Source organism: Littorina saxatilis, linkage group LG7 (genome assembly GCF_037325665.1).
Source record: "Littorina saxatilis isolate snail1 linkage group LG7, US_GU_Lsax_2.0, whole genome shotgun sequence".
Lineage (NCBI taxonomy): Eukaryota > Metazoa > Mollusca > Gastropoda > Littorinimorpha > Littorinidae > Littorina > Littorina saxatilis.
In genome coordinates this window covers 19,490,415-19,515,695 of record NC_090251.1, presented here as the reverse complement: position 1 = coordinate 19,515,695, position 25,281 = coordinate 19,490,415, and the positions used below count along the sequence as shown (strand labels likewise).

Sequence of the window (25,281 nt, the reverse complement as noted above, 5' to 3'; positions counted from 1 at the left end):
AGATTTATGCAAGTAAATCATAATACATAATACAGTAGTAATAGTAATAAAAAGTGCATAAACCCAAGTTTACATGATTGAGCAGCATATTGCAGAACGTGATATCTCTTGCCCTTCGTCCAGCCGAAGTGAGCATTCTGTCATCTATTTCTTCTGCATCAACCAAGACTACATTGGATGACTTAAGCTCACAGTTTTTAGTGCTTATTATGTTGCAGGATTAGCGTAAAATGACAATTTGTTTTTTATTTTAACACAATCTCCTTTTTCAGGTTCATTTTCACCTTCATTTAGTGAAAAGGAAGACATCCAGCTATAACATAGATGGCGTCATCAAAAAGCAATAGGAACTAAATCACTACATGTACCTTACTTAGCATCAAAGGTTGATACTTATAAGGCAACAAAAAGAAAGAAAGGAAAATTGTTCCGATGACAAGGCCATAAATATTAGGGTCGGTAAGGTTTGGTAAAAACATTTAACTATTTTATTTATTTTTAGGATTTGTATTTTTTTTCTTTCTTTTCTTTTACCAAGGAGTCCTTGTTCCTCAGATGGTCCAAATCTAATTCGAGCTTACACTCTGTACCTGAAGTTTCTGGTCTACTTGATCTTGAAACAGTTTGCATAAGCTGAAATAGCTGTTGTACTTGTGTGCCAAAGTGTTGTCTTTCTTCTGTTGACTTGTTTTTGTCTGATGTTCTGCTGAATGTAATTAGTACTCAGTGTTTGGTTATTTGTTGTACATGTACATCCATCGTGGAACCAGTTTCTGCCATGATAGATTATTCTTGCTGGGTCTTTTCTACCCTTGTTGGATGGACTTTAGTTGACCCAGGTGCTGTTTTGATGGTTTTCTGTTGCTCCAACAGCTACGTTTGACTCTTGATGGTTGTGTGCTGGTGATGTCACTATCAGTTAGCAGCTCTTGATGAAGCGTCCTGCTGAATCTTTTGCTCCTGTGTTCCTGGCTGTCAACTCTATGCTTCTGTCTTCTTTCTCTCACTAATTTTACTCTCTTTTTTTATGCAAAGTCCCTTTTTTGATGGAAGTCGCATTATATTTGTTAGAATGAAATGGGATAGGATTTGTATGTAGATCTGAGTAAATGTGCTTGTTTCTGACAGTATAAACACATGAAATAGCTCACTTTTGCTGTTCAACTTACTGAAATTTCTCAGCTTGAGTAGTGCCCCCTCCTGAACCCTTTCCTAGTAATCTTTTTTATTTCTAACCTGAAACTAGCACAGGCAGAAAATAAATACATGAATTTTACTTTGTCAAGGAACGATGACTTGATCACATGACTTTTTTCCGGTTATGGTAATACAATAGTTATTGTATGCCTTTAATTATATATCTTTGAAAGTTTGTATCAAAGATTTCTTGGTTATGAGGGCAGAGTTTGATTTAAAAAGATAACTTTTTTTTTAGTGAGGAACAATGAAAATGTGAGGGTGTATAATAATCAATGTATTGGGATCCTGGCTTCCCGTATAACCCAATATATTTTTGTAGGGCAGTTTCTTCCAGTTTCCGTCTGCTGACATTATGGTTGCTCTTTGGCAATTGTTGTTGAATGTGTTGTGGTTGTGTGTACTGTATTAGTCACTGTGCTATTTGTACACAATTTTGTTGTGGTGAAACAGTCTGTTTCAATTTATGATGTATAGAGAGAGCATTTATAATGCATTGTTTTAAATTTAAACACCAGATTTTTGTGTAAGTGTCAGATAAAAATACCTACCTTCCTTTTCATGTAAGCTGTGGGGAATCCACAAAGGCTTTTTAGTTTTAGCTCCCAAGTATTTATTTTTTTACAGTTTTAAAGCTTACTATGACTGTATACATGTTTGAATGACATGTTGAATAACGTGGAGGTAGGAGGTTTTCTGTTACATTGATTCTTATGATCATTGCTAACACAGACTTACTATGTGAAGTAGCTTGACCGTCATGTTTGTGAAAGGTCACACTGGAGCATGCATTTTCTGCTAGGTCGTTTGCACTTTAACAACTGTAAACAAAGTCAACTTAATCTAAATAGAATTAGGTACTTGTATGTTTAGTTAGTTATTATTTTTAAAGTAAGCAGGAACTAAGCTTGTAATCTTAATTTCAAATCATAGCATGTTACAGTATTTCTAAAGCAGAGGTCAGCAAGCAGTGCCTGCATGAGCATGTGTCAGGTGTGGCTGATGTAGGTAGGATACATATGAGAAGCTGCAGGCTGCTGCCGATAATGTAATAGGGACCAGTGTTTTCCTTTGTGCTTACATTAGAAACCAGGTGTAGTTTGTTTTGGTTATATTAATGTTATAATAACACTTTTATAATTTGCAGCGTCGAGTTCGGACAGATCTGTCACAGACTGCTCGAAACATAAGACGGCGAGAGGTGATGCTTCGCCGCAGAGACAGCCGCTCTCCAGAGGACAGGTTTCCTGCAGTAGGCACAGTCAGTATGCCAGTGCACGGTAGCCAGCAGGCTCACACAGACTTCTGCAATGAACTGCTGGCTGCTGCCAGTATCATTGAAAGTAGAGAGGACGTTGCCAAAGCTTTGGAAATGCACTCAGGGGCATCCAGAGAAACAGATGGCAAAACAGGTGTCATCACACACACACAAACAGCGGAGACAACAGGTGATGGTCCCAAGATGCAAGCTAACTCCAGCATCAATTGTAAAGGAATGGGGGAGAGTGGTAAAGAGCATATGTCTGAGGCGGCCAAGTACCCCTACACCTTCAGTGGTGTCAGTGAGGCACTGGACCAGGGCTTGGAGCCCAGTGAGGGGGTCGTGCTCAACTCCCAGCTAGCTGTTGTCAAGCAGGAGGTGGGGGAGGAGGAGTCTCGCCTGGACCAGTATCAGGCGCTTCAAGCTCAGGCACAGGCATCACAGGCATGGTTTTCTGCCCAGATGACTCAGGCTTTGTCCATGCAGGCTCTGACAGGCCTGAGTGCTCAGATGTCCCAGGCTTTGTCGGTGGCCCAGATCTCGGAGCAGCTCATGTCTTCTCCTCGATCCTCATCCGCCCTGCCCACCACCCCCCCAGCAGCCCACCAGAGTGCAGCGGGCAGCAGTAGTAGCGCTAGCGGCGGCAACAGCAACGGGGTTGTGTCTTCAGCCAGCCTCCCTTCAATGTCTCTGTCTGTGCAGCAGTTATCTCAAGCAGGTTACGCTCTGCCCAGCACAGCTCCCCTGACTGACGGCAACCTGGCTGACTCCTCTCACGTCGACCGCATGTCTGCCATGGCTATGTGGCGCTCTACCTGTCTACCAGACCCCCTACCCGTCCCCCCATACTCCCTCAACGTCCTGAGAGCCAGGGACTCGGGCAATACTGCCTCCGCCCGCCCCCGCATCATCAGGGAGACCACCCAGTTCTTCTTGGCCATGAAGATGTGGTGGACTACTCAGGATTACGAGCGCATTGCAGAGCTGGTGCTGCGGCAGTTCCCTGCGCTCAAGAGTGTGGTCAGTGGCTGTGCTGAATGTGATGTGTGGCAGGGAGTGGGGGGGAAGAACGAGGTAGAATATTAAGGGGAGGCATGTAAATCTAGACAACTTCAGCACCGTCAAATGAATATGTATCGTCACCTGTACAAAGTAATATGGATGAAAAGAATTAAGATTGTACTTATGTCAAATGAAATTATTGGTGGTTGCCATAAGTTAGTTGTTTTCTTTGATGAATGATTTCAGCTTTGTTTCCACCATTGTTTCTTATTGAAAACTTCTGGTGTTTCAGCAAAACGTTAAGAAGGACCTGGGAACATGTGCACGTAACATGCGACGCCGCCTGCCGTTGACCAGGACCAAGCAGTATGCTGACTACCAGTCGCCCCCGCAGGGTGTGCTGAATGATGGGGAGGGGCTGGGGGAGAGTGCAGGCTTAACGCTGGGGGAGCTGGCAAACATGGCCAGTCTGAGGGAGGCACAGGACAAGGGCAGAGCGGACACCTCGGGCCTTACAGCCCTTACTGAGGAACAGCGACAAGCACTCCTAGCTCACTCTGTGTACGAGCAGAACTCGCTTGCCTGGAACGCTCTGTATCAGCAGCAGTTTTCTTCCCCTGCAGAGACCACATCCATCCTACCCCACGCTCGCAGCAGTAAGAGAAGTTTAAGTGACACCATGAGTAGTAAGGGAATTGAAGCCGCGGAGAGGGAATTAGCGGAGAGGGAATTAGCGGAGAGGGAATTAGCGGAGGCCTTGAAGCAGACAGCTCTGCAACAGGCAAGCAAACACCATGAAGAGGCCGAGTCAGCTCGCCGCCATTCGGTTGCGGTCAGCGAGGGCGTGGGAGGCAGAGAGATAAAGAAAGGGTCTGACGGGAAGCGACACAGAGTGGTCAGTGCTGACATGTCACAAGGGGAGGCCCATCCCATCATGAAGGATTTGATATCTCACCCAGCCTTGTCACTCAGAGAACAAAAGGTGCCCTCAGACTCACCCGCAACCTTCCACGTTGCTCAGGTTCCTCTCCTGCCAGCTGTGCCCGAAGGTCTGTTACACGCTCACCAGACACCTGTGCGGGCACACTCTCACCCAGCCTCCCAGGTGCGGCAAGAGGTCAGCAACGCGGAGGAAGAAGCGCCCATGAACCTGACGTGCAGCAGTGAGATCAGCAAGCAGCACAAGCCACAGAAGCAGGTCAAGTCAGAGGCCAAGGCCAGCAAGGAGTCCAGCTTGGAAGCCTTTAGTGCCAGGGAGCAAGTTTGGCTCCCTCATGGATCCCCATGGAAAAAGAGCGGGCAAAACGTGTTCAAAGCTCTGCCCTCCCCTCTGCCCACCCCAAAGTATTCACAGAAATTGGAGAAGGCGCATGAGGAGGGGCTGGCCTATCGACATCGCTCTGAGATTATTCGTGAAACGGCTCGCTTTTTCCTGGGCTTCAAGTACTGGTGGTCGAGTGCTGACTACAGCCGCATATCAGAGCTGGTGGTGCAGCTGTTCCCTGAGCTGAAGGACCCTGTTGCCCACCCTGGCCAGCCCTGCTATGTGAGTCACTTCACTACTCACACACTCTCCTTCTCTCTCGCATCTAATCTGGCAACATATAGTGCTTGTACAGTGCTGTTAAAAAGGCTTGTTTCGATTTATTGTAAATACCAGGGAAATTATCCTTCTGGCCTTGATTTTGGATCCATGGCCAGAGAAGTCAGAAATTCAGCATTTAACTTTGTAGATAAGAGAGGATTGTTTCTCTTGTTTTTTGTTGTTGATAAACAGCTCTTTGTTTATACATTGTATGCAACCACTAAATGAACTTATCTGATTCTGTGTTTTGACAGCGACGAGTACAGAGGGACCTTTCAATGTGTGCCAGGAATTTGCGAAGGAAGAACACTCGGCGACAGCAGCTTTCTGTTGGGGAGATGAGTTCTGCTGGTTCACCCAAAAAGACAAAAAGTGGCGGAACAAAGGAGAAGAAAGTGAAGAAAGAGGTGGAATGTAAAGAAACGGCTGCAGCACATTCCAGCGTGCTGGGACAAGATGGCAGTCAGCAGCAGTTAGAGCAGGTTGTGGCTGATGCTGGTTATGCTCACATCTCTACCTCACTGGCACAGGCAGTGTTCCACACCGCAGGGGATCACACTGCCCTGCCCAGCTTGACCGAGTCCCTCCTGGTCTCTGGCCTGTCTGGTAAATTTGTGGCAGATGGCAGCAAGATAGGTAGTGGAGTGGATGGTGTGTACACAGCCAGTACTGTCACTGTACCTCACTATCAGCCCAGTATCAGTGCCGCCCTGTATGCAACCTCTGAGCCCCTTGCACCTGCTTCTGTCCGCGGAGAGCATGCACACATCAACACACTGGACAGGGACCATCTCAGGTTGGAGAGAAAACACAGCACCAAAGACTCTTCTTCCTCGGACAAGGCAGCAGCCAAGAAAGCATCCCATGCCTCTTACAGTCACACCAATCACAAAGCATCAAGCAGCACTGTAAGCAAGAGCGTGAAGTCGGTAGCACCGTCAACACACAGGCAGCAGAGTACGAGTGGGAGTCAGGGGATAGACAGGGGGCTTTCTCAGCCGTCTGCTGGCACCGGTCGCTCAGGTGGCGGTGCTAAGAGCAAGGAGGCATCACGTCACGGTCACCTGACCTCCTCAAGGTCAGGTCACGGGGACGTGAGAACCCTGTCCAACACGACGGCCATCGTGACACCTACACTCAGCGAGACACACACCACAGACTCCAGAAACGCAGGTGAGTAAGAATGCAACACTTGACGTCTGACCGGGGAGGTGTGGGGGTCTTTGCCATAAGTATCCTGGTTGCTATGTGCACTTTGGATGTGGATGTCAAGAGTTTTTAAGCATACTCCATTTTGATAGCTTATTCAATGATGTGGAAATTTTGGTGCAGAGACCTTGAGGGTGCCACAAGCTCTGTTTTGAGATGAATTCCGTTGAGACAGAACTGTGCTATATGGGTTAATGTTTTTCTGAAGACTATGTACTGAGTATGGGTTTTTAAAGAACTTGTTTTTAAGGTGGGTGAAAAGTCCAAAAAAAGATACACCACTTCTAAACTTGGCCCGTGAAATTTCTAATGTCAATGTTGAGAACAGCTATATTTTAGCCAGTGAAGGTGCTTGGTATGGTTTGTGTGTGTGTGTGTATGTGTGGCTGTCTGCCTGCCTGTTTGTGTGTGTGTAAAATGGGTTTAACAATAATATTAAATGAATACCATATCCTCGTTTCAGAAGGAACAGTTTCTGACAAGGTGTACATCAACCCGGAGCATGGCTCAGAGCTACAGACTCAGCTGATAAAACTGTGGCAGGAAGGCAAATTCTTCGATGCATCTCTCGAAGTAGATGATTATCGGCTACCAGTAAGTAACACATTGATCTGTTTCGGTCATACAGCCCCCTCAGTAAAATGTCATCTTGTAAAAGTGCTGTAGCTCTAGTTTGTTCAGAATTAAAGTTTGGCAATACAATGAAACCTCCTTTTTCACCCCTCTACTTTACAGCTCCTTCAATTATAAGACTAGTTTTTCTCTGACGGATTCTTTCTACTTCTATTTCTTAAAATTTCATAAATCTGTTTTACTGCTCCATCTCAGTGTGAACACAGATCATCTGTGTTCACATATATGCAACTGGCCATAAAGTGGACTTTAAACGACTGTTGCCATCATTTTTGGCTCACGAAGTGTAGCCTATGCGATCGTAACTTTGTCTGTCTGTGCGTGCGTATGTGCGTGCGTGCGTGCGTGTGTATGTCTGTGGTAGAAACTTTAACATTTCGTCATTTGAAGACGTCACATTATGGCGTAAGAGGGTTAGACGTCACGCGAAGGAATGTCTCGGTCATTGTTATTTTGAGCGGGCCGAGACTAGTTGGCAGTCGTGTCTGTAAGTAGGCTACATGCAGACAGACAGATCTAGATCTAGTGTCTCGCTTTCTTGCACAGTGTCACCTATGCTTACTGTGTGTGTGTGTGTATGTGTGACGGAGTGATTGAGTTTGTGTTACTGTTTGTCGATTTCTTACGTGAGCCTTGAAGGCTTCGCCTCTTGTCATAATTTGGGTTCACTTGACTTCATATCCAAGCAAGTCAGTACACAAAATCATGTGCTGAAATCCTCTCTATGGACAAAAGTTACTCTACAAAACCAGTTTGGCACACAAACTGATGACAGCCACGGTTATTTAAATCTATTTTAGCTCATTACCTGATTTTCTCCAAGTAAAATTCACTTGCTGGATCTTCACTTTATTCTGCAAAGAACTTTGCAACAACTTCAACTGTAAATGCATGCAAGGTCACACAAAAAATCATCAGAGCTTCAGGCCTTGTGGTGAAGATTTGAAATTGTGCAATATATGTCAGCAAAGCTCTTGTTTACTTTTTCTGTCAAGCTAAGATGGCTGACCGAAGAATGTTTTTCCAAAATCTGTAATTGTGATTACAGTTAACTGTAGTCAACAAGTTACCATGGTCGTTTAAAGCTGTGTCTATCTATGACTATCCGGGGCTCGGTGTTTGAAAAGATAGGCCTGAGAAGCATGTACAGATTTCTGTACAGCAAAAGCGGCCTGAAACCCAAACTATGCATGACCTTGACAGCTTCAAACAACGCTTGAATTTCGCTGTGGTAACTTCCAGTTTGCTCTCTCAGGGCTGAGCACACTTTATTTTCAAGAGAGATTGAGGGGAATATTAAACTCCTCAGCGGAGATTCGAACTCAGGGCCTCAAGATTTTGGGGCTGATGTCCTAACCACTAGCCTACTGCGCCAATTGTGAAAAAGAAAGAAAAATATTCATATGAATGCATTTGTGATCGACAAGAAGAAGAAGATATGCATGCATTTTATGTTGTTCTTGAAGCAGCATGATTTATACCTCTATCCGTCCATTGTTCAGAAGTGAATATAACTATTTCTTTAATATCAGTTTTCAACTGCACAGAGCTTTGGAGTGATTCAATTACAGTTCTTCTCAATTTTGACTCACATGCGAAGCAAAAGTGAGTCTATGTACTCACCCGAGTCGTCCGTCCGTCCGTCCCGGCGTCCGTCCGTCCGGAAAACTTTAACGTTGGATATTTCTTGGACACTATTCAGTCTATCAGTACCAAATTTGGCAAGATGGTGTATGATGACAAGGCCCCCAAAAACATACATAGCATCTTGACCTTGCTTCAAGGTCAAGGTCGCAGGGGCCATAAATGTTGTCTAAAAAACAGCTATTTTTCACATTTTTCCCATTTTCTCTGAAGTTTTTGAGATTTAATACCTCACCTATATATGATATATAGGGCAAAGTAAGCCCCATCTTTTGATACCAGTTTGGTTTACCTTGCTTCAAGGTCAAGGTCACAGGAGCTCTTCAAAGTTGGATTGTATACATATTTTGAAGTGACCTTGACCCTGAACTATGGAAGATAACTGTTTCAAACTTAAAAATTATGTGGGGCACATGTTATGCTTTCATCATGAGACACATTTGGTCACATATGATCAAGGTCAAGGTCACTTTGACCCTTATGAAATGTGACCAAAATAAGGTAGTGAACCACTAAAAGTGACCATATCTCATTGTAGAAAGAGCCAATAAGCACCATTGTACTTCCTATGTCTTGAATTAACAGCTTTGTGTTGCATGACCTTGGATGACCTTGACCTTGGGTCAAGGTCACATGTATTTTGGTAGGAAAAATGTGTAAAGCAGTTCTTATTGTATGATGTCATTGCTAGGTTTAGTTATTTGACCTTGAAGGTCAAGGTCATGTAAAGGTCAAGGTCAAGCATGTGAGTCGTATGGGCTTTGCCCTTCTTGTTTTGTTGGTGCTCACTTCCCCTTGAAGGGGCAGCGAATTACATGCTTTTTCGGGTCTCGCGCAAGATATGGAGTATTTTGAACATACTCATCTTGCATGGCTCCTTTTGGAGTGCCAGACCAGAATCTTAGGTTCTCTCGTTTTAAACGGATAGAAGCAAATTATTGCAAAACAGCGCTGACTAGATGGGCTTCCACACTCATTGAACAAGCTTATGGGTGTGGCAGTCAAATGGGGGGGGGGGGGGGGGGGGGGGCGTTCAGTCCTTCCTTTGCGTTCTCCTAGAACTCATGGGGCCAGAGCTTGGGCCGCTTATTTGGCGGTTCTGCGACCAGGCAAAATCTCGAGCGGTGTTTTGGACGTTTTGTAAAGGTCCTTGTCTACATTTTTATACCGAAATCGTCATTTGACCATTAAAATGCAGAGTCTATTATCTACAATTATCAACAATACACTCCCTTTCGATCAGGAAAGACGAAGCCAGTGTAGCCGTTTGAAAATTCATTGTAGTATTCCAGCGTAGTACTCATAGTAGGATATCCTTATTTGGAAAATGCCAAGCGCAAAACTCCTCTCAAATCCCGTGCATTTCGTGCGTTTAAAAAAAAGCGTGGACAGCGCTCCAGTGTCAAACTGTTGCTGCACTTGTTTGGGCGTGGCTATAAGCATAGTGACATGAATTTGATTGGTCAGTATTTTTTAGGCAAAGCACATGTTCTCAGCAAACAGAAAACAAAATATTGGAAGCGTGAGTCACGCTACCCAAAGATAAAATCTTTTTTTACATATATTGTTTTTGCTATAACTTTTTCCCCCATGGTTCATTCATCATCTGACATAACTTTTTAGCGAAATCTAACCATAAGATTATTGAAAAAAAGCAAAAATGTAGACGACCACCTTTAAGACGTCTTTCTTAAATTACTTTCTGCGGGTTTATCTAGTACCCACCGGGATGGTAGTAGTTGCTTACCATTCATGGTTGAAGCAGGCCGGATTCTTACCAGAAATAAGTGAGTTTCCCGCCACCTTTTGTAGCAATCTGCTATTTATGTGAGTTGGAGTAAGAATATGTGATTTAATCGAAAATTTCTACAATAAATTTTCATTTAATTAATATACTTACCCAACTCACATAGTAAATTCCCTCCCAACCTACCCCGCGATCTTATTAATGGTTGAAGGTGGTGTTTCATTGGGAATGACGATACTGGCGATATGTACCGCGCATATGCGGGCTGCCGGTGAGGGGAGGTAACTACCAGGGCCTTGACTTCAAGGTTTTGGTTTGTTTTGGGAGTTACCTCCCTCTGTTACCAGGGTCAGTACTTCAATGTCTAAGCATCAAACAGAGGTTAATGCTATTTATGTGAGTTGGGTAAGTATATTAATTAAATGAAAATTTATTGTAGAAATTTTCGATTTCCTTCCTCGATCATCAAGCGCATCACCTCTGTCCCCATTTTCATTGTAATGCAGAGCTGCAAGGAACAGCCTGAAAACACGACAACAATTCAAAAGCACTGAATCAATGACTTTCAGTCAGAATTCAAAACTTATATTTATACATGTATAACCTCATATGTATAATGTACCCTTTCTTCCCTCCTGTCTCTGATTCTCCCTCACCCTCTCTGTCTATCTCATACTTTCACCCATCTTTAGAGAAGAGCATGGTTTACCTGCAGTACATTCCCAAGTATGAGAAGGAGGTGTGTTTGAGGCACACAAAAAAAATCGAGCCGCACTTGCCTTCATAACTTCTCGTTTCCGTCGCCTCTTTCTCCGGTTAGATTCTACGTCAGCCGTCTCCACTGTCTTTTTTTGCTGCATTCAATCTCTTCTGAACATTGATGCACGTTAGTGGCATCACTGGCGGGACAGCATCCTCCTTCTACCTCCGTTTTGGACGATAACCGAGTTCGAATTCGAACAAGGGTGCTGTGAACTGGTCTGCAAATGCATCATCGGCAAAATACTGTCCGCATACAACTTGGTAGTCTTTTGGTTGTGAAAAATCTTTTCTGGAAGTTTTCACAAAGTTAATCCAAGCTCTCCTTATGTGAGGGACTTTAGAAAACCCGTGAGTACTTTAATTATTCCTTGCTTGTTTGCCGAGGTATTATTACAGCCGTAAAAAACAGAGTCTACCCATGCTGGCACTGGCAGCTTGATCTAAGACCAAGTGCTCGCTGCTGTGGCTGCTACCTTCACTACGTCATCAGTGGAGAAAATCTATTTTTAGCATCATCGTTTTGTTTCAGCAGAAGGCTGGCACGCTGCTAGCTTTGACGGGTTTTTCCCACTCGCTGCGTGGGCTACTCGCGTCTTTGGGCCTTTTGAGTGGTGGGGATGGAACACATATGAGTGTATGTTTGCATTGGTAATAAGAGTTTTTGTTTGAAAATCGAAAATTTTTAAGTAAATTTTCATTTGATTAATATACTTACCCGAATCACATAAAGAGCATTGACGCAGTCTGAATTGCTAAGGTCTGAAAAAGGCTACCCGTCTTAAAGTTTAAAAGGGAAGCAACCCAACCACAAAAAAGGTAAACACAGCTATGGTAATGACCATATACCCAGGGAGTTACCTCCCGTACCGGGGTATGTGACGTCACTTCCGCTGCTACACCACGTGGTATACTCATTCGACTTTAAAGAAAACTAAAAAATCATAAGCGGGGTTGGCGGGAGGGAATACACTATGTGATTCGGGTAAGTATATTAATCAAATGAAAATTTACTTAAAAATTTTCGATTAAATTACATATTCTTACTCCGAATCACATAAAGAGCAGATAGCATCAACAAGGCGGTGGGAATGAAAAATCAAACTCACCTCAAACCCTTGATAGGAACTGGCCTCCTGCGATCAAGGCAGGTAGCGTTCTTGAACCATCTTGCCGAACAGCGGAGACATCTCTGAGGTAATAGTTCAAAAAGACATCCTCAGAACGCCAGTAGGCTGTGCGCAGAACCTCGTCCAGCTTTCGAGACCGTAGAACGGCCAAAGATGACGCCCAAGCTCTGGTTTCGTGAGCTCGAGCAGAGTTCAGGGGGAAAGCAGGCAGCGCCCCCCCCTTTTCCGCAAGGTTCCACTCGTATGCTTGTTTTATCAGAGTTGACACCCACCGAGCCATAGTCGTCTTTGCGATATCCTTATTTCTCACAGTATTAATGGAGATGAATAAGAGTTTCTGAGATTTCGACCTAAGCGGTTGAGACCGGGCAAGGTAGATGTCAAGGGCTCGGACAGGACAATTAACGGCGTCCGGGTCTCCAGGAGCCAGGATGCTAGTCAAAGGTTTGACGCGAACCAAAGGGGAGGCCTGGTCTGGGTTCTGGTTCTTAGCCAGAAAATCTGGCCGGAAACGCAAAGAAATAGAGCCATCAGGCTCTTTGGAAATATCCTCCGGGTTTCCAGAGAGCGCATGGATCTCGCTTCCTCTGCGCGCAGAAGCTACCAGTAGCAGAAAAAGAGTTTTGCGCGTCAGGTTAGCGAAACTCGCCGTGATCAGAGGTTCAAATCCTGTGGAACGTAAAAACTCGAGTACCAGGAAAAGATCCCATTTTGGCATGGGAGTGCGAGAAGAAATCTCTTTAAGGGCAGCGCCCTTAATCACACGTGAAATGACGCCGCTGACGTCGATAGAGCGGCCCATCTGACGTAAGGTTACCGCAATGGCAGATCTCCTCACTCTCAAGGAGGACGCAGAAGCTCCTTGAGACGCAAGAAAAGAAAGGTGGTTTGCCACGTGCATAGACCGAGGGGCTAGCGCGTTCAAACCCTGTGCCTGACACCAGGCAGCCCAGGCCTTCCAGTGGGATGCATAGACTGACGACGTAGAAGCCCTATGAGAGCGTTCCACTAAGTCGAGAGTCTGCTCAGACGCACCGGAACGCCTCAGAGAGGACCGGACAACCTCCACACGTGAAGATTCAGAAACGAGGGATCCTCGTGTGGTATGCCGGTGTGAGGCTGCACCAGTTCCCCTTTTGTGAGAGAGAGAGGAATTGGTGGGCCGTGGGCGAGCCTTAGAAGGTCCGGGAACCAAACCTGAGAGGGCCACAGAGGGGCGACCAACAGGAGATCCGGACCCTCCATTTCCGCCTTCCGAAGTACTCGGCTGAGTAGTTGGAAGGGAGGAAAGGCGTAGGCCTGTAGCCCTGTCCAGGGAAAGGCCAATGCATCCGTCTGCCAAGCCTCGGGATCCGGGAATGGCGAGACGAAGATTGACAGCCTCTTCGAGAAACGGGTGCCAAAGAGATCCTCCGGAGGCTTTGGGACGAGGGCCCAAAGGCGGAGCAGTGCCCCTTGAGTGATCGTCCACTCTGATTGAAGCACTTTGTCGGAGCGACTGAGCGCGTCCGCCAAAGTGTTCAAGCTCCCCGGAAGGTACCTGGCTGTGAGAGTGATCCGATGTTGCCAGCACCAGACCAGAATCTCGCAGGTCCTTCTCGAAAGAGAAGGGGACCGCGACCCCCCCTGCTTGTTCAGATAAGCTGCCACAGTCGTGTTGTCTGTGAAAAGACGAACATGATGGGCGTGAAGGGAGGGCCGAAACTCCTCCAGAGCAAGGGCCACAGCCTCGAGCTCCAGCAGGTTGATATGCCAGTGGCTCTGCTCTGCCGACCACAGGCCCGACGCAGTCTGTCGGTCTGTGTGCGCTCCCCACCCCGACAGAGACGCATCTGTGAAGAGGTCCGTGTCTGGGGGAGGCAAGGCGATCGGCACGCCTCTGCAAACCCAGTCCGTGTCCAACCACGGAAGGGTCGCTGACTGGAACCATCCCTGGAGAGGGACGAGGACGTTCCAGTCCACGTGAGCAGAGTCCACGTACGGCTTCAGAGCAAACTGAAGAGGCCGCTTGTGAACTCTGCCCAGAGGCACCAAGAGAGCCATGGACTCCATCTGTCCCAAGATGGAGGCCAGCGTCCGGAGGGAAGCCCGCAGGAGAGGCAAAGTGGATCTGATAAGCGCTTGGAGCTTGTCCACCCGCCGCTGAGAGGGTTGGACAGTCCAAGGGACCGTGCTGAAAGACATTCCCAAATAAGTGAACGTCTGTGACGGAATCAGCTCCGACTTTGTCGTGTTGATCGAAAAACCCAACAGGTGGGCTTGACGAAGAACCGACTGGGTATGGCTCGAGCAACCTGTCCGGCTTTGGTTCATGATGAGCCAATCGTCCAGATATGCCCTGAGCCGGATACCCTGCGACCTCACCAGTGCGCATAGCTGTCTCACGACCATGGTAAAGACCCAAGGTGCCAGAGACAGCCCGAAGGGAAGCGCGCGGAACTGGAAGATCTGATCGCCCCACCGGAAACGGAGCCATTTCCGGTCGGACGGATGCATGAGGATGTGAAAGTATGCATCTGTCAGATCGGTCGCCCAGTCTCCTGGACGGAGGGAGTCCCTGACCGAAGCTGGCGTCTCCATCTTGAACCGTATCGTTCTCAAGAAAGTGTTGAGCTGCGATAGGTCCAGGACGGGACGCCACCCTCCTGACGACTTGGGAACGGCAAAAAGCCGCCCGTAGAAGCCCGGAGAGCTGTGGTCTAGGACTTTCTCCACCGCGCCCTTCTGCACCAGGGTGACAATTTCCGCCTGAAGGACGGACCTTGCCTCCTGTGAGGAGGGGGGCTTGCAGGCCGGCGGACGCCGGGAAAGCGGCGCCTTTTTGTCCTGCCAAAGTAGGCGAAAGCCCGATCCCACAACGCCCACTATCCACTGGCTGTGTATGGTGGCCGACCAGTGTGATAGTGCCCGGGAGGGGCCCCCCGCCATCACCAGAGTGGAGGGCGGGGGGGGGGGGGGGGGGGTGGAACCGGGAACACTTCATTGGGGGTGGGGCTTGCTGCTAGAGCCACCCCGCCCCCTGCCGGACGCTGATCTTTTTCTCGAACCCCGAAAGGGTTGAGAAGAAGACTTCGTCTGCTTCGTGCCGGCAGGCTTAGACGAGCCGGAAGCCTGAGGAGGCTTGGGCTGAGAAGTCTTAGCCTGCTTGAAAGCCTGAAGGGAGAAGTCCGAAAACTGCTGATCCCTGTTGGTCTGGATCTCTGATCTTCGTGCATCGAAGACCAGAGGACCGAACAGAGACCCCTCCACAACCGGCGACGATCTGAGTGTGTCAAGAGTCGTTTGCTCAGAAAACTGAGAGTGAGCGAGGAATAAATCCCGACGACACGAAACAGAGTGCACGTACTGAAGGGCAGACAGACGCATCTGCTCCTCGTTGACCCTGGCCAGGGCCGAGAGGAGCGTGGACACGTCATCAGCGTCCTGCTCACGACTGAGCAAGAAAGGATCAAGCGTCTCAGTAAGAGCGCGAGAGAGAGATCTGATCAGAGTCTCCGAGATGGAGGACAACTCCAAGAGTTGCCGACTGATCTCTTCAGAAGCCAGAAGAGTGTGATCGGGCAAGACCACACCCGAGGAAGGCTTGATTGGCTTGGCCAACAAGGGCAGCAAGTCCGGCGTAACAGGCAGCGTTGTACGCGGAAGAGCAAAAGAAGCCAGTAAGTTGCGAGAATACTTCGGCAGCACGAACTTCTTAAGACCGGAAGGGGTAAAAGAAGAAGCGTGAGCCATAGAAGCTAGGTAGGACTGAGCCTCATCCGGAACTGGACCGTGCGGAACCAGTAACGGAACCGGCGTGCAGGGGAGACCACTTCCGGCAGGAGATGGACGAGCCAAAACTTGGGACAGCTGGTATGCCACAGAGGGTGATTCGGCAAAGCGGAAGCTATCGTCGCCCTCCTTTGCATACCGGAAGTCAGCCATAGCTGACGGAGCAGCTGAGGCTGAAGAAACCTTGGCAGAAGCACCTTCCGGAAAATACCGGGAAGTAACCTCTGCCGCAGCTTCCAATGCACGTTTGAGCTGAGCCGGAAAACCCGAGCGAGGTTGCTCACTGGCTACAGACTGAGTGTCAGAATAGCCATGATCAACTTGACCAAAGTCAACTGAACCGGAAGCAAGCTGGCGGTCAGGGTAAGCCGAAACCGGAAACCCAACAGACCGAAAACCGTCATGTCCCGTAACCATACCAGCAGGCAGGGACGGGAGCGCTGACGACAAGCTTGAAGCCGCCGGAACAGGAAGGGGTGTCGACCCAACACCATAGTGAAGGGAAGAATGCCCCGACCGTCCATAGTCAGGAAGCTGACTCTCAACCACGGACATCCGAGAAGGAGTACCCGGAAGAGAGAAAGCGGATCCGGTCTGTGCCGGAAACACGGCCGGCGAAGCCACACCTTGATGTGGAAACGCTGGTCGTGATGACTGGGGCCGGAAGCCCTGTTGCCCGGAGGCCAGTCCACGGTCAACTCCAACCACTGCCGCTGAATGGGAGTGTGAAGGAGGACCTTCGCTTCCGGAAAAACCCGGAAGCGCGATTTCCGAAGGAAACCGCCCTTGCTCAGAATCGAACTCACGCTCAATGGGTACTGAACGAAACTGAGCAGGAAAGCGGGAGTGACCCGCGCCAGGTGAGCTCCGTCCCAGCAGGGACAGTCCGGTGGCTTCACGAGAGCCGAAGGACAAGCTCGACGTACCTTGTGAGCTTCCTGCGGAAGCAGAAGCAGAAGGAGTAGTTGAAGTTCCGGTAGCACCGGAAGCCGTCGCCACAAAACCGGAAAAAGAAGCCAAAGAGCGGGCATCGCTCACTGCCGGCGGATGGACGGTGCTTTCCGGTGGAGTAGCACGCTTTAGTTCGTCGCGTACTAAACTGCGAATCTCTGGAACCAAAGAGCTCAACAAAGAAGAAACAAGTGAGGCTTGCCCGTCTGAAGAAACGGAGGACGAGCAAGCCGCCGACGTAACGCAAGTAGTCGAAGTACCGCTCGCGCTAGCGTGTCCGGGGGGAGAAATGGTAACAGACATGACAGTGTTTTTCTCTTTGTCCGAAAGGACAACTAACACAGGTTTAGAACCTTGAGAAGATGATTTAGGCTTAATTTTGCCCTTGACATCGCCCTTGCCACGTCTACTCGCGTTCTCTGCCATGCCGGCCAAAATTGCAAATGGCGGCCAACACAACAACAACAGTTACTGACGAAAATTCACAAGTCCGAAAAGGACGGAAAGTTATCAATAACAAGCCAAAAGTTCTTACGATAAGCAAGATAAAATGGAAAGAGCTCACCAACTACCAGGTAGAAGATAAGCAGACGGGTAGGTGGTCGGTGGGTGTTATGAAAACTCCAACAACGCACACAGAGCCTTTGGAAACACGACCTCTCGTCAGAACTGAAAGATGTCGAATGAGTATACCACGTGGTGCAGCAGTGGAAGTGACGTCACATACCCCGGTACGGGAGGTAACTCCCTGGGTATATGGTCATTACCATAGCTGTGTTTACCTTTTTTGTGGTTGGGTTGCTTCCCTTTTAAACTTTAAGACGGGTAGCCTTTTTCAGACCTTAGCAATTCAGACTGCGTCAATGCTCTTTATGTGATTCGGAGTAAGAATATGTAATTTAATTTGGGTTTAGATGCACTTTAAGGTCTTGAGTTCGAATCTCTGCTCAGGCGTTGTTTTTTTTCTGCTCGATCCCTGTTGACAATAAAGTATGCTCAGCCCTGTCAGAGTAAACCGGAAGTTACCACAGCAAAATTCAAGCGGTGAATGAAGCTGTCAAGGTCATACATGCAGTATAGCAGGGATTTCAGACTGCGTTTGCTGTACAGAATTCTGTACATGATTCTCATCAGCCCTATCTTTTGAAACACCCATCCCCAGATAGTCATAGAGAGACCTCAGCTTTAATGGAAGAAGGACATGATTACAATGTGGGCAGCACCAAGCAAAAGGCCTATGTCATTTTTTGCCAGTACCTGTGTGTGTACTGCCACTGTGTAGTTACATTATGGGAAGCTCATGTGATAGTTTATATTAGGACATTTCTATACTATATTACGGGAAGCTCATTTGCTCAAAGTGATGCATCATACGGATAACAAGAACAGTACATTCCTTTCTCTGATTGACAGGTGCACAAACTGGTCCTGCTTGCGGCCAGTCCCTACTTGCAGAACACTTTCCGCCATGCCAACCCCACCTCCCACCTTGAGGTCAACCTGCCTCGTGACACAGGGGTGAGGGCAGCCCGTGACTTCCTGAAATACATCTACCAGGGGGTGCTGCATGTGGCGCCGGACACAGTCAACGCCCTGCGCCGCATCGCTGCAATGCTGCAGATTGACCAGCTCCTTACCTACTGCGATGACTACATCTGTCGTCTGACCAGCGTCACCACGGCAACTGTCTCACAGCACTCAGCTCTGCCACACACCTCTCCTCAGGTTGCTACACTGTTTTTCTCTGTGTGTGTTTATACAGAACTAAGTTAAGCTTTTTATGCCTTGAATCAGCATTCTCTTGTGTTTCCATCAGCCTATTTATATCAAGCAGTTGAATGTTGTGGTTATTTTGTTATTGGTAGCTGTGGTTGGACAAGGTGAGCAGTGTTCACATAAAAAGGAATTGTTCCTTGTTGCAATCAGTATAGGGATTTAGGAGCTCTTTCCTTTTGTACCTATACCTGTACACTTTCATGATCCACTATAACATGGTCTTACTCTCCCTGATAATCCAGCTAATGCAACAATGGCTTGTCTGATTTGTTTGTAGATCCCCAGAGTGTCTGTCAATCTTCGAGACCCTGCCCACAGCCATTCCCTGGCGGCAGATCAGAGCAGCCTGGGTGCAGCCAGTCAGTCGCTGGAGTTTGCAGACAGCCATGGGTCTGTGTCAGTTTCAGGCCTGCACTACCAGCAGGGGGAAACTGTAGCCAGTCACAAGAGAAGCACACCGAGCTCAACTGGGGGCCAGCCATTCCACGATCACTGCGGGAGAGACGGTGTAGAGGACAGAGAGATGCTGCACGGGGCTCTTGCAGGGCGGCAGGAAGAGCGGCAGGCAGGCGTGGTGCTGGCAAAACGCATGCGACCGTCAGGAGAGCAGGCTGTGATGGCCATGGTGCTGGACTCGCAGGGCTCTCTCAGCTACCAGGATGTGAGTGAGGAACAGCACCTTTCAGTGACAGACAGTCAGCTGATCTCCTTGCAGCAGTCAGCCCTGGTTCAGCATCTCATCTCAGACAGAGCGTCCAGTCGTGATCACACCTCCTCTGTCATACAGCGAGGGCCAAACGTTCTCACTGAGCACATGCATGTCTTGTCTCAACCTGACCCAACCAGCGGCGCCCTCTCTGAGCATGAAGCTGCCGTTCAGTTCCTGGCGGTGCAAGGTGAGGACGGGCAGGCGTGTGAAGAACTGGCTGAGGAGAACGTGATGGTGACCATCCTGCCCGAGACAAACATGGAGGTGGAGGTTGGGGAGGAGATGCTCGTGGACTCGGCGCACACCTTGCAGCACCTCTCTGGGGAGGATGGGGAGGTGGCGGAGGAGGTGGTGGTGGACACGGGGGACCTGCTGCAGGACGTGGAGGTGGCGGCGTGTGAGACCGTGGAGTGCAGCCTGCTGCCCCAGACCTACTGCTCCAGCCCCGAGGACTCCCACACCATGCCAAGCGAGGCCGACTCCGCCCTGCAGTCCATGGCCTCTCGTTGGGCCGCGCAGCAGTACGCCGAGGCCCCACTGGATGCTGCCACCGCACAGCAGTTTGCCGCTGTGCTTCAGGAACGGATGTATGGACGTAGTGGTTCACCCAGCTCCCACGATCAGCAGCGCTGCGTGCAGGAGGGGGGCTACGATCAGCAGGGAGAGGTGTACATGCAGCCGTGCAGTGATGCGAGCGCTGTGTACATCACCACACAGCCACAGACGGCGGGCCAGGAGCTGGTGGTGGAGACCAGTGCAGCGGCCGACAGTCCTCAGCAGGGGCAAGACCAGGCCAGTCTCCTGCCACAGACATACTGCTCCAGTCCCCAGTCACGCTCCTCTCCTGTCACCTCACACTGACCGCCTGCCATCCGGGGATGTGCTTCATCTTCATGTGACATGACTTGGTAGCTTAAAGGTATCATGCCCTGTTTCCTTGGTTGCCTCATACAGAGAACTGGCATATTGAATACTTCGAGCACCTTTTGTCCACTCACTTGGAATGTCTGCCAGCCCAGGGACCTTCTTGACGTCAACCTTACTGACGTATTGGCTCAAACGTTCATCCCTCTCTTTCCAATTGTTTACCCCTCCGTGACATCACACTGATGGTATCTTGTTGACACGGACAGTAGTCTTGAAGCACAGTTCCCACCTCTGGCACATCCCTCACATCTCGCACCTGGAAGCATGAGAATATGTTGATGCTGACTTTTCTGTGACATAAAGGCCTAAATACAGCCCCCCCCCCCCCCTCCACATGGATATTTCCATGTCCTGCCATATTCTGTTTCAACCAGGGATTGTTATGCCTTACAGCTCAGGTCCTTCCCCTGTCCCCCTCCCCCTCCCAGTCAGACTCTTCCCCTTTCATCTTACACTGCATATCAGTGATCATTTTGATGCAGACAATTTTATTTTGTGGTGCCTCTGTCGATCCAACAACTGGGATTACACCCCAAGTTCTTCAGCTACACTTCCCTGTTTCTACACGTCGCCTCACACAAAACATCTGCCACTCAGGGATCTTGTTAATGTGGACATTCATATCTTTTAGCTCAGACAGAGACTTTCCATAAGATGTTCCAACATGGTGTAAATTTGCGTTTTTATGAGCAGCTAGCTCTTGCTGCCGCTTACTGTCCCAACCCTAACCCGTTTACCCCAATATTTTTCTCAAATTGTGTATGTTTTTTTCTAAACCCGGTAAAGATCATGTGAACTTATTGGCCTCATAATAACCTATTTTCATGATATGGACTCTTTTATTGTAGTGAACACAACCTGTTACTTGCTAGTGGATGCATTTTTTGAGAAACTTGCGGTCAGTTCAGGTGACAAAGAGAATGTGGCTCTGGTCTATGTTGGAGGGGAAGTAGGGAGTGCCACAGTTGTTTATATGCACCAAAACAGGTCTGTATCCTTGAACCAGAACTTGTCTTAGGTTTCATTTTAATGTGAGGCAGATGGCATTGGCCTGCAAACCTGTTGCCTCATCTTTGTGCTGTGAATAGTGCTATACAACATCTCAGGGTGATGTTGAACATTGGAACAAAGCCTTGGGTTTGGGTTGGGCTTCAATGTGAACTACTGCATGATGAACCACGAATAATGTGTGGACACATTTGTTATTTACAATAAAAAGAAAATTTCCTACTTTTGATTTTTAGAAAAGACAATTAACACACACAAAAACAGAGTGAAGAAGTCTTATACTGTTTGGTGAAAACTCCAGGCAGGATTATGGCTGGCAGCGGGTGGTTTTCATGACTTCATCACACAGTTTTACAAGAAAGCTGCTTGTATTGCTGGGGGAAAAGGGCAGTGAATTAAATGATGCACTTCTTCTTCCAGTTCATGAACTTGGTCCTCACTTATTGTTTACATCTGTTGGCTTTTTTATCAGTACAATGTAATGGTGGTACAGAAAATAGGAACGTGCATTTCTATCCTTCTGTAATGTTGAAAATGAAACCTCTGAGAGTTCAGCTAACTGGAGTTATTTAACTTCACATAATGGAGTTATCTACCTTCACATCAGAGGATGAAAGTGACCTGTAAACTGCAAAAGTACCAGCTCATGTTCAGTGTGACTGTTCAGAAATCAATATTTTTTATGTTACAAAAGAAACTCTTACAAGTGCCATTTAAGGTTTATAGAATATTCTACCCCCTTGTAACAATCATAAAAATAGACGCAAGAGGTGAGTGCTGACTGCTTAGTCTGTAGCTTGATTGAATTGTGTAAATAGATCAGGCAGAACGGTGCTCAATGCATGCAAAAGCCTACATGGATGGATATGTTGCCACAATGTATTTACATGGGCAGGAAGGAATCTTTTATCAATCGTTTATGTGCAGTTTATTATACAGCAATAAAATTGCGAGACTATAATGACTGTCTGTAGGCGGGGGGAGGGACAGTCCCAAGCCTGTCAATAAGATTGTAACAGCTGTACACACATGTATGCATAATCTTTGGTAATATCCTGTACTTAAGCGCTGCTCTGCTGATTTTTCTGAATCTTTTCCTGTGTATTAATAACTGAGGCTTGCTGGTGTAGAGGACAATCAAGCTACACTTTCCCTGTAGACCAGACACTTGTCCTTTATTGTTGTTTGTACTTTGTTTATGAAAAACAAGTAATGGATAAAACCATACATACTTTTCTTGCTTAAATTGAGTTTGATAGTGAAAACAATGATTGTCTGCAATCAAGTGATGTACAGAATACAGTGATTTTCATGACTCCCATGTGTTTTGATTGGAATGAAAGGAAATGAATGCTTATGTTACAGTGATGCCACACTAACATACATGCATGCACAGACTAGGGGCCCTCATGAGCAAGTTCATCAACTGGTTAAAGCTGACATCTCTCTATAACTATTCAGGGTTATGTGTTTGAAAAGATAGGGCTGAGAATCATGTACAGCAAAGGCAACCTGAAACACGACCTACACTGCCTGCATGACCTTGAAAGCTTCATTCAATATGGGACTTTTGCACTGGTAACTTCATGTTTGTTCTCTCATGGCTGAGCATACTTTATTTTCAAGAGAGATTGAGTGAAAAAAATAAACGCCTCGGCAGAGATTTTAACCTAAAACCTCAAGATTTCGGGCCGATGTCGTAACCACTAGGCTTGTGAACAAGATGAAAATATTATGAGTTTACTTTATATTATTCTTGGAGCAGCACCTGTTGTATACCGCTATTGCTCACAAGTGAATATAAGTATAACTATTTGTTAGATAACTGTTTGTAACTGCACATGTTTTGGAGTGATTCAATTACAGTTCTTCTACTTTACATGTATGTTTGTAAATAGAGATATCACATGGCGTGAATGTTGTGCAGCATGGTTGGGTGAACATGTGCTGCTATTCTGTGAAACATGTTTGCAAAATAACGTCGAATTTTATAAAGTTTTTGCAACGCATGAATTGTAATTCCACCGTAGAATAAAATAAAATTGTAATTTTTTTTTATCTTTGTCAAAACTGTTAGAGTGGCCTACCAGTTAGGAAATCAGCCCCGAAATCACGCGGTCCTGGGTTCGAATATCTTCCGAGGCATTTATTTTTTCTCCTCGATCCCTCTTGAAAATAAAGTATTCTCAGCCCAAAGAGACCAAACAGGAAGTTACCAGTGCTAAAGTCAAGCGTTGAATGAAACCTTCAAGGATATGCAGGCAGTGTAGGTTGGGGTTTCAGGCCGCCTTCGCTGTACAGATTTCTGTACATGATACTCAGCCATATCTTTTCAAACACCTAGCCCAGGGCCCGTATTCTTGAAAAAGCTGCAACTCATATACTGGCCTGTAAAACCACTTACGCTCGATAAGTCCACTAAGTGTTATTTATGAAACCCCGGTGTCTCCGAGCTGTACAGTTGAGGACCCATCCCCCTCCTCTGAAGTCGCTACCTGTCAGTAACTTCACCAACACTGTCCATGTCACTCTTTTCATACGTTATTCAAACCGTCAATTCTGAATAAATCTTGTTCAAATATTGTTTGTAGAGTTATGTCCCTCATGGATACACAATGGTGTCATTTAAGCACCAATGCATTGCAGACAAATACGAGATACTGCTCGCGAAAGATTTCAACCCATGCTCAATCATACGGGCTTTGTGGCGAAAGCGTGCTTGCGTCTTCTTTAATGCAATACAGTGTCGGGAATTTGTCATCTGATACCGTGGTGGAACGGTTATCGCATTTGCCTGGTACGCGTTTGAGTCGAGTTCAAATCGCCATCTGGCCGTACTTTTGTTTTACTCTTTGTCATTTGTTTATTTTTGTTTATTTTCTTCATGTGCAAGAGAGTACGTTGTAATATCAAAATTGATTTAAAAAATTAATTTTAGGCAGGAATTAGTTTTTTAAATCTTTGGTTAACATGATATTAGTTTATTGATAAAGTTTGTTAATTTAAACATGTAAACATTTGATTGAGAAAAGAAAAAGACCAATGAAGAAGGATGCTCCCCGCTTGAAAAAAAAAATGAAAAAAAAAAGAGAGAAGGCAACAACAAAATAACGGTAGCAGCCACCTGCATGCAACTGAGGTTCCTCCCCGTGTTTTTATTTCATTCAGTTTGTTTGGGTTGTTGCTATTGACTTTGAAACTGACACGCCGGCGGAAACGCCGGTAACGCGTGCGCAGAGAAGAGCAAGCATGGGGAATCTCCTATTCTAAAAATAACCAACACTGGTAGCTGCCGACCTTCTACCAGGCTCACATGAATACCAGGGGAAAATAAATAATTACCGGGCTGTAAAAACAAATACCGGGCGGTAGGTACACGACAGTTTGACTTTGACGGACACAATTTTGCCGACTTTTCAAGAATATGAGCCCAGGATAGTAATAGAGAGACCATCGCTTTAAGTTCCGGTTGTTCTTTTACATTTCTGCCAGATGATATCCCTACATGTTTTTTAAATGCATTTGACATCTTATTCCCCCCTCTGCTTCTTTCTCTCTGTAAGCGTGTAGGGCTAGTTATTTTTCGGTAACTTACCCAACAACCAAAATCACTTACCCAACAACGGGCCTGAATCCTCGATAGCTCACAGGTTGATGAGCTAGACTTTGAGGGAACTACTTTAGCGATTGAAAAGTTCCGAACGCTCTAATGTACGAAATATACATCTCTAGACCAAACAATAAAAACATACTGCATTTAAACTAGCAACTACAGGCTTGAACACATTAATCTCCATATAAAATCCATGAGTTTGGTTGTTTTCTAAATCCAAATCTAACGATCAGTGCAGAGAAACTCGCTTTAGATCTCGTATGAGTGCAAGCAAACTCCCAAGGCAAGTAACTCTCGTACTCTGTCTAGCGACAAGAGTAGTTCCCCTTTCACATTTTTTGAACTGAGTTGCTTGGACA

The 25,281-nt window shown here is 46.9% G+C and overlaps 1 protein-coding gene across 2 annotated transcripts in view; it reads left to right on the top strand.

Annotated features, from left to right (window-relative positions):
* LOC138970862 (pneumococcal serine-rich repeat protein-like) overlaps nt 1-22,624 on the top strand; it is a 60,373-nt gene extending 37,749 nt beyond the window's left edge. For both annotated transcript variants that reach the window (XM_070343423.1, XM_070343424.1), the window contains exons 6-11: nt 2,345-3,478; nt 3,753-5,006; nt 5,300-6,218; nt 6,718-6,848; nt 18,303-18,614; nt 18,943-22,624. In XM_070343423.1, coding sequence (XP_070199524.1) covers nt 2,345-3,478; nt 3,753-5,006; nt 5,300-6,218; nt 6,718-6,848; nt 18,303-18,614; nt 18,943-20,235 — 5,043 coding nt within the window. In that variant the 3' untranslated portion in view covers nt 20,236-22,624. The remainder of the gene's footprint in view (nt 1-2,344; nt 3,479-3,752; nt 5,007-5,299; nt 6,219-6,717; nt 6,849-18,302; nt 18,615-18,942) is intronic.
* The last annotated feature ends 2,657 nt before the right edge of the window (nt 22,625-25,281 follow it).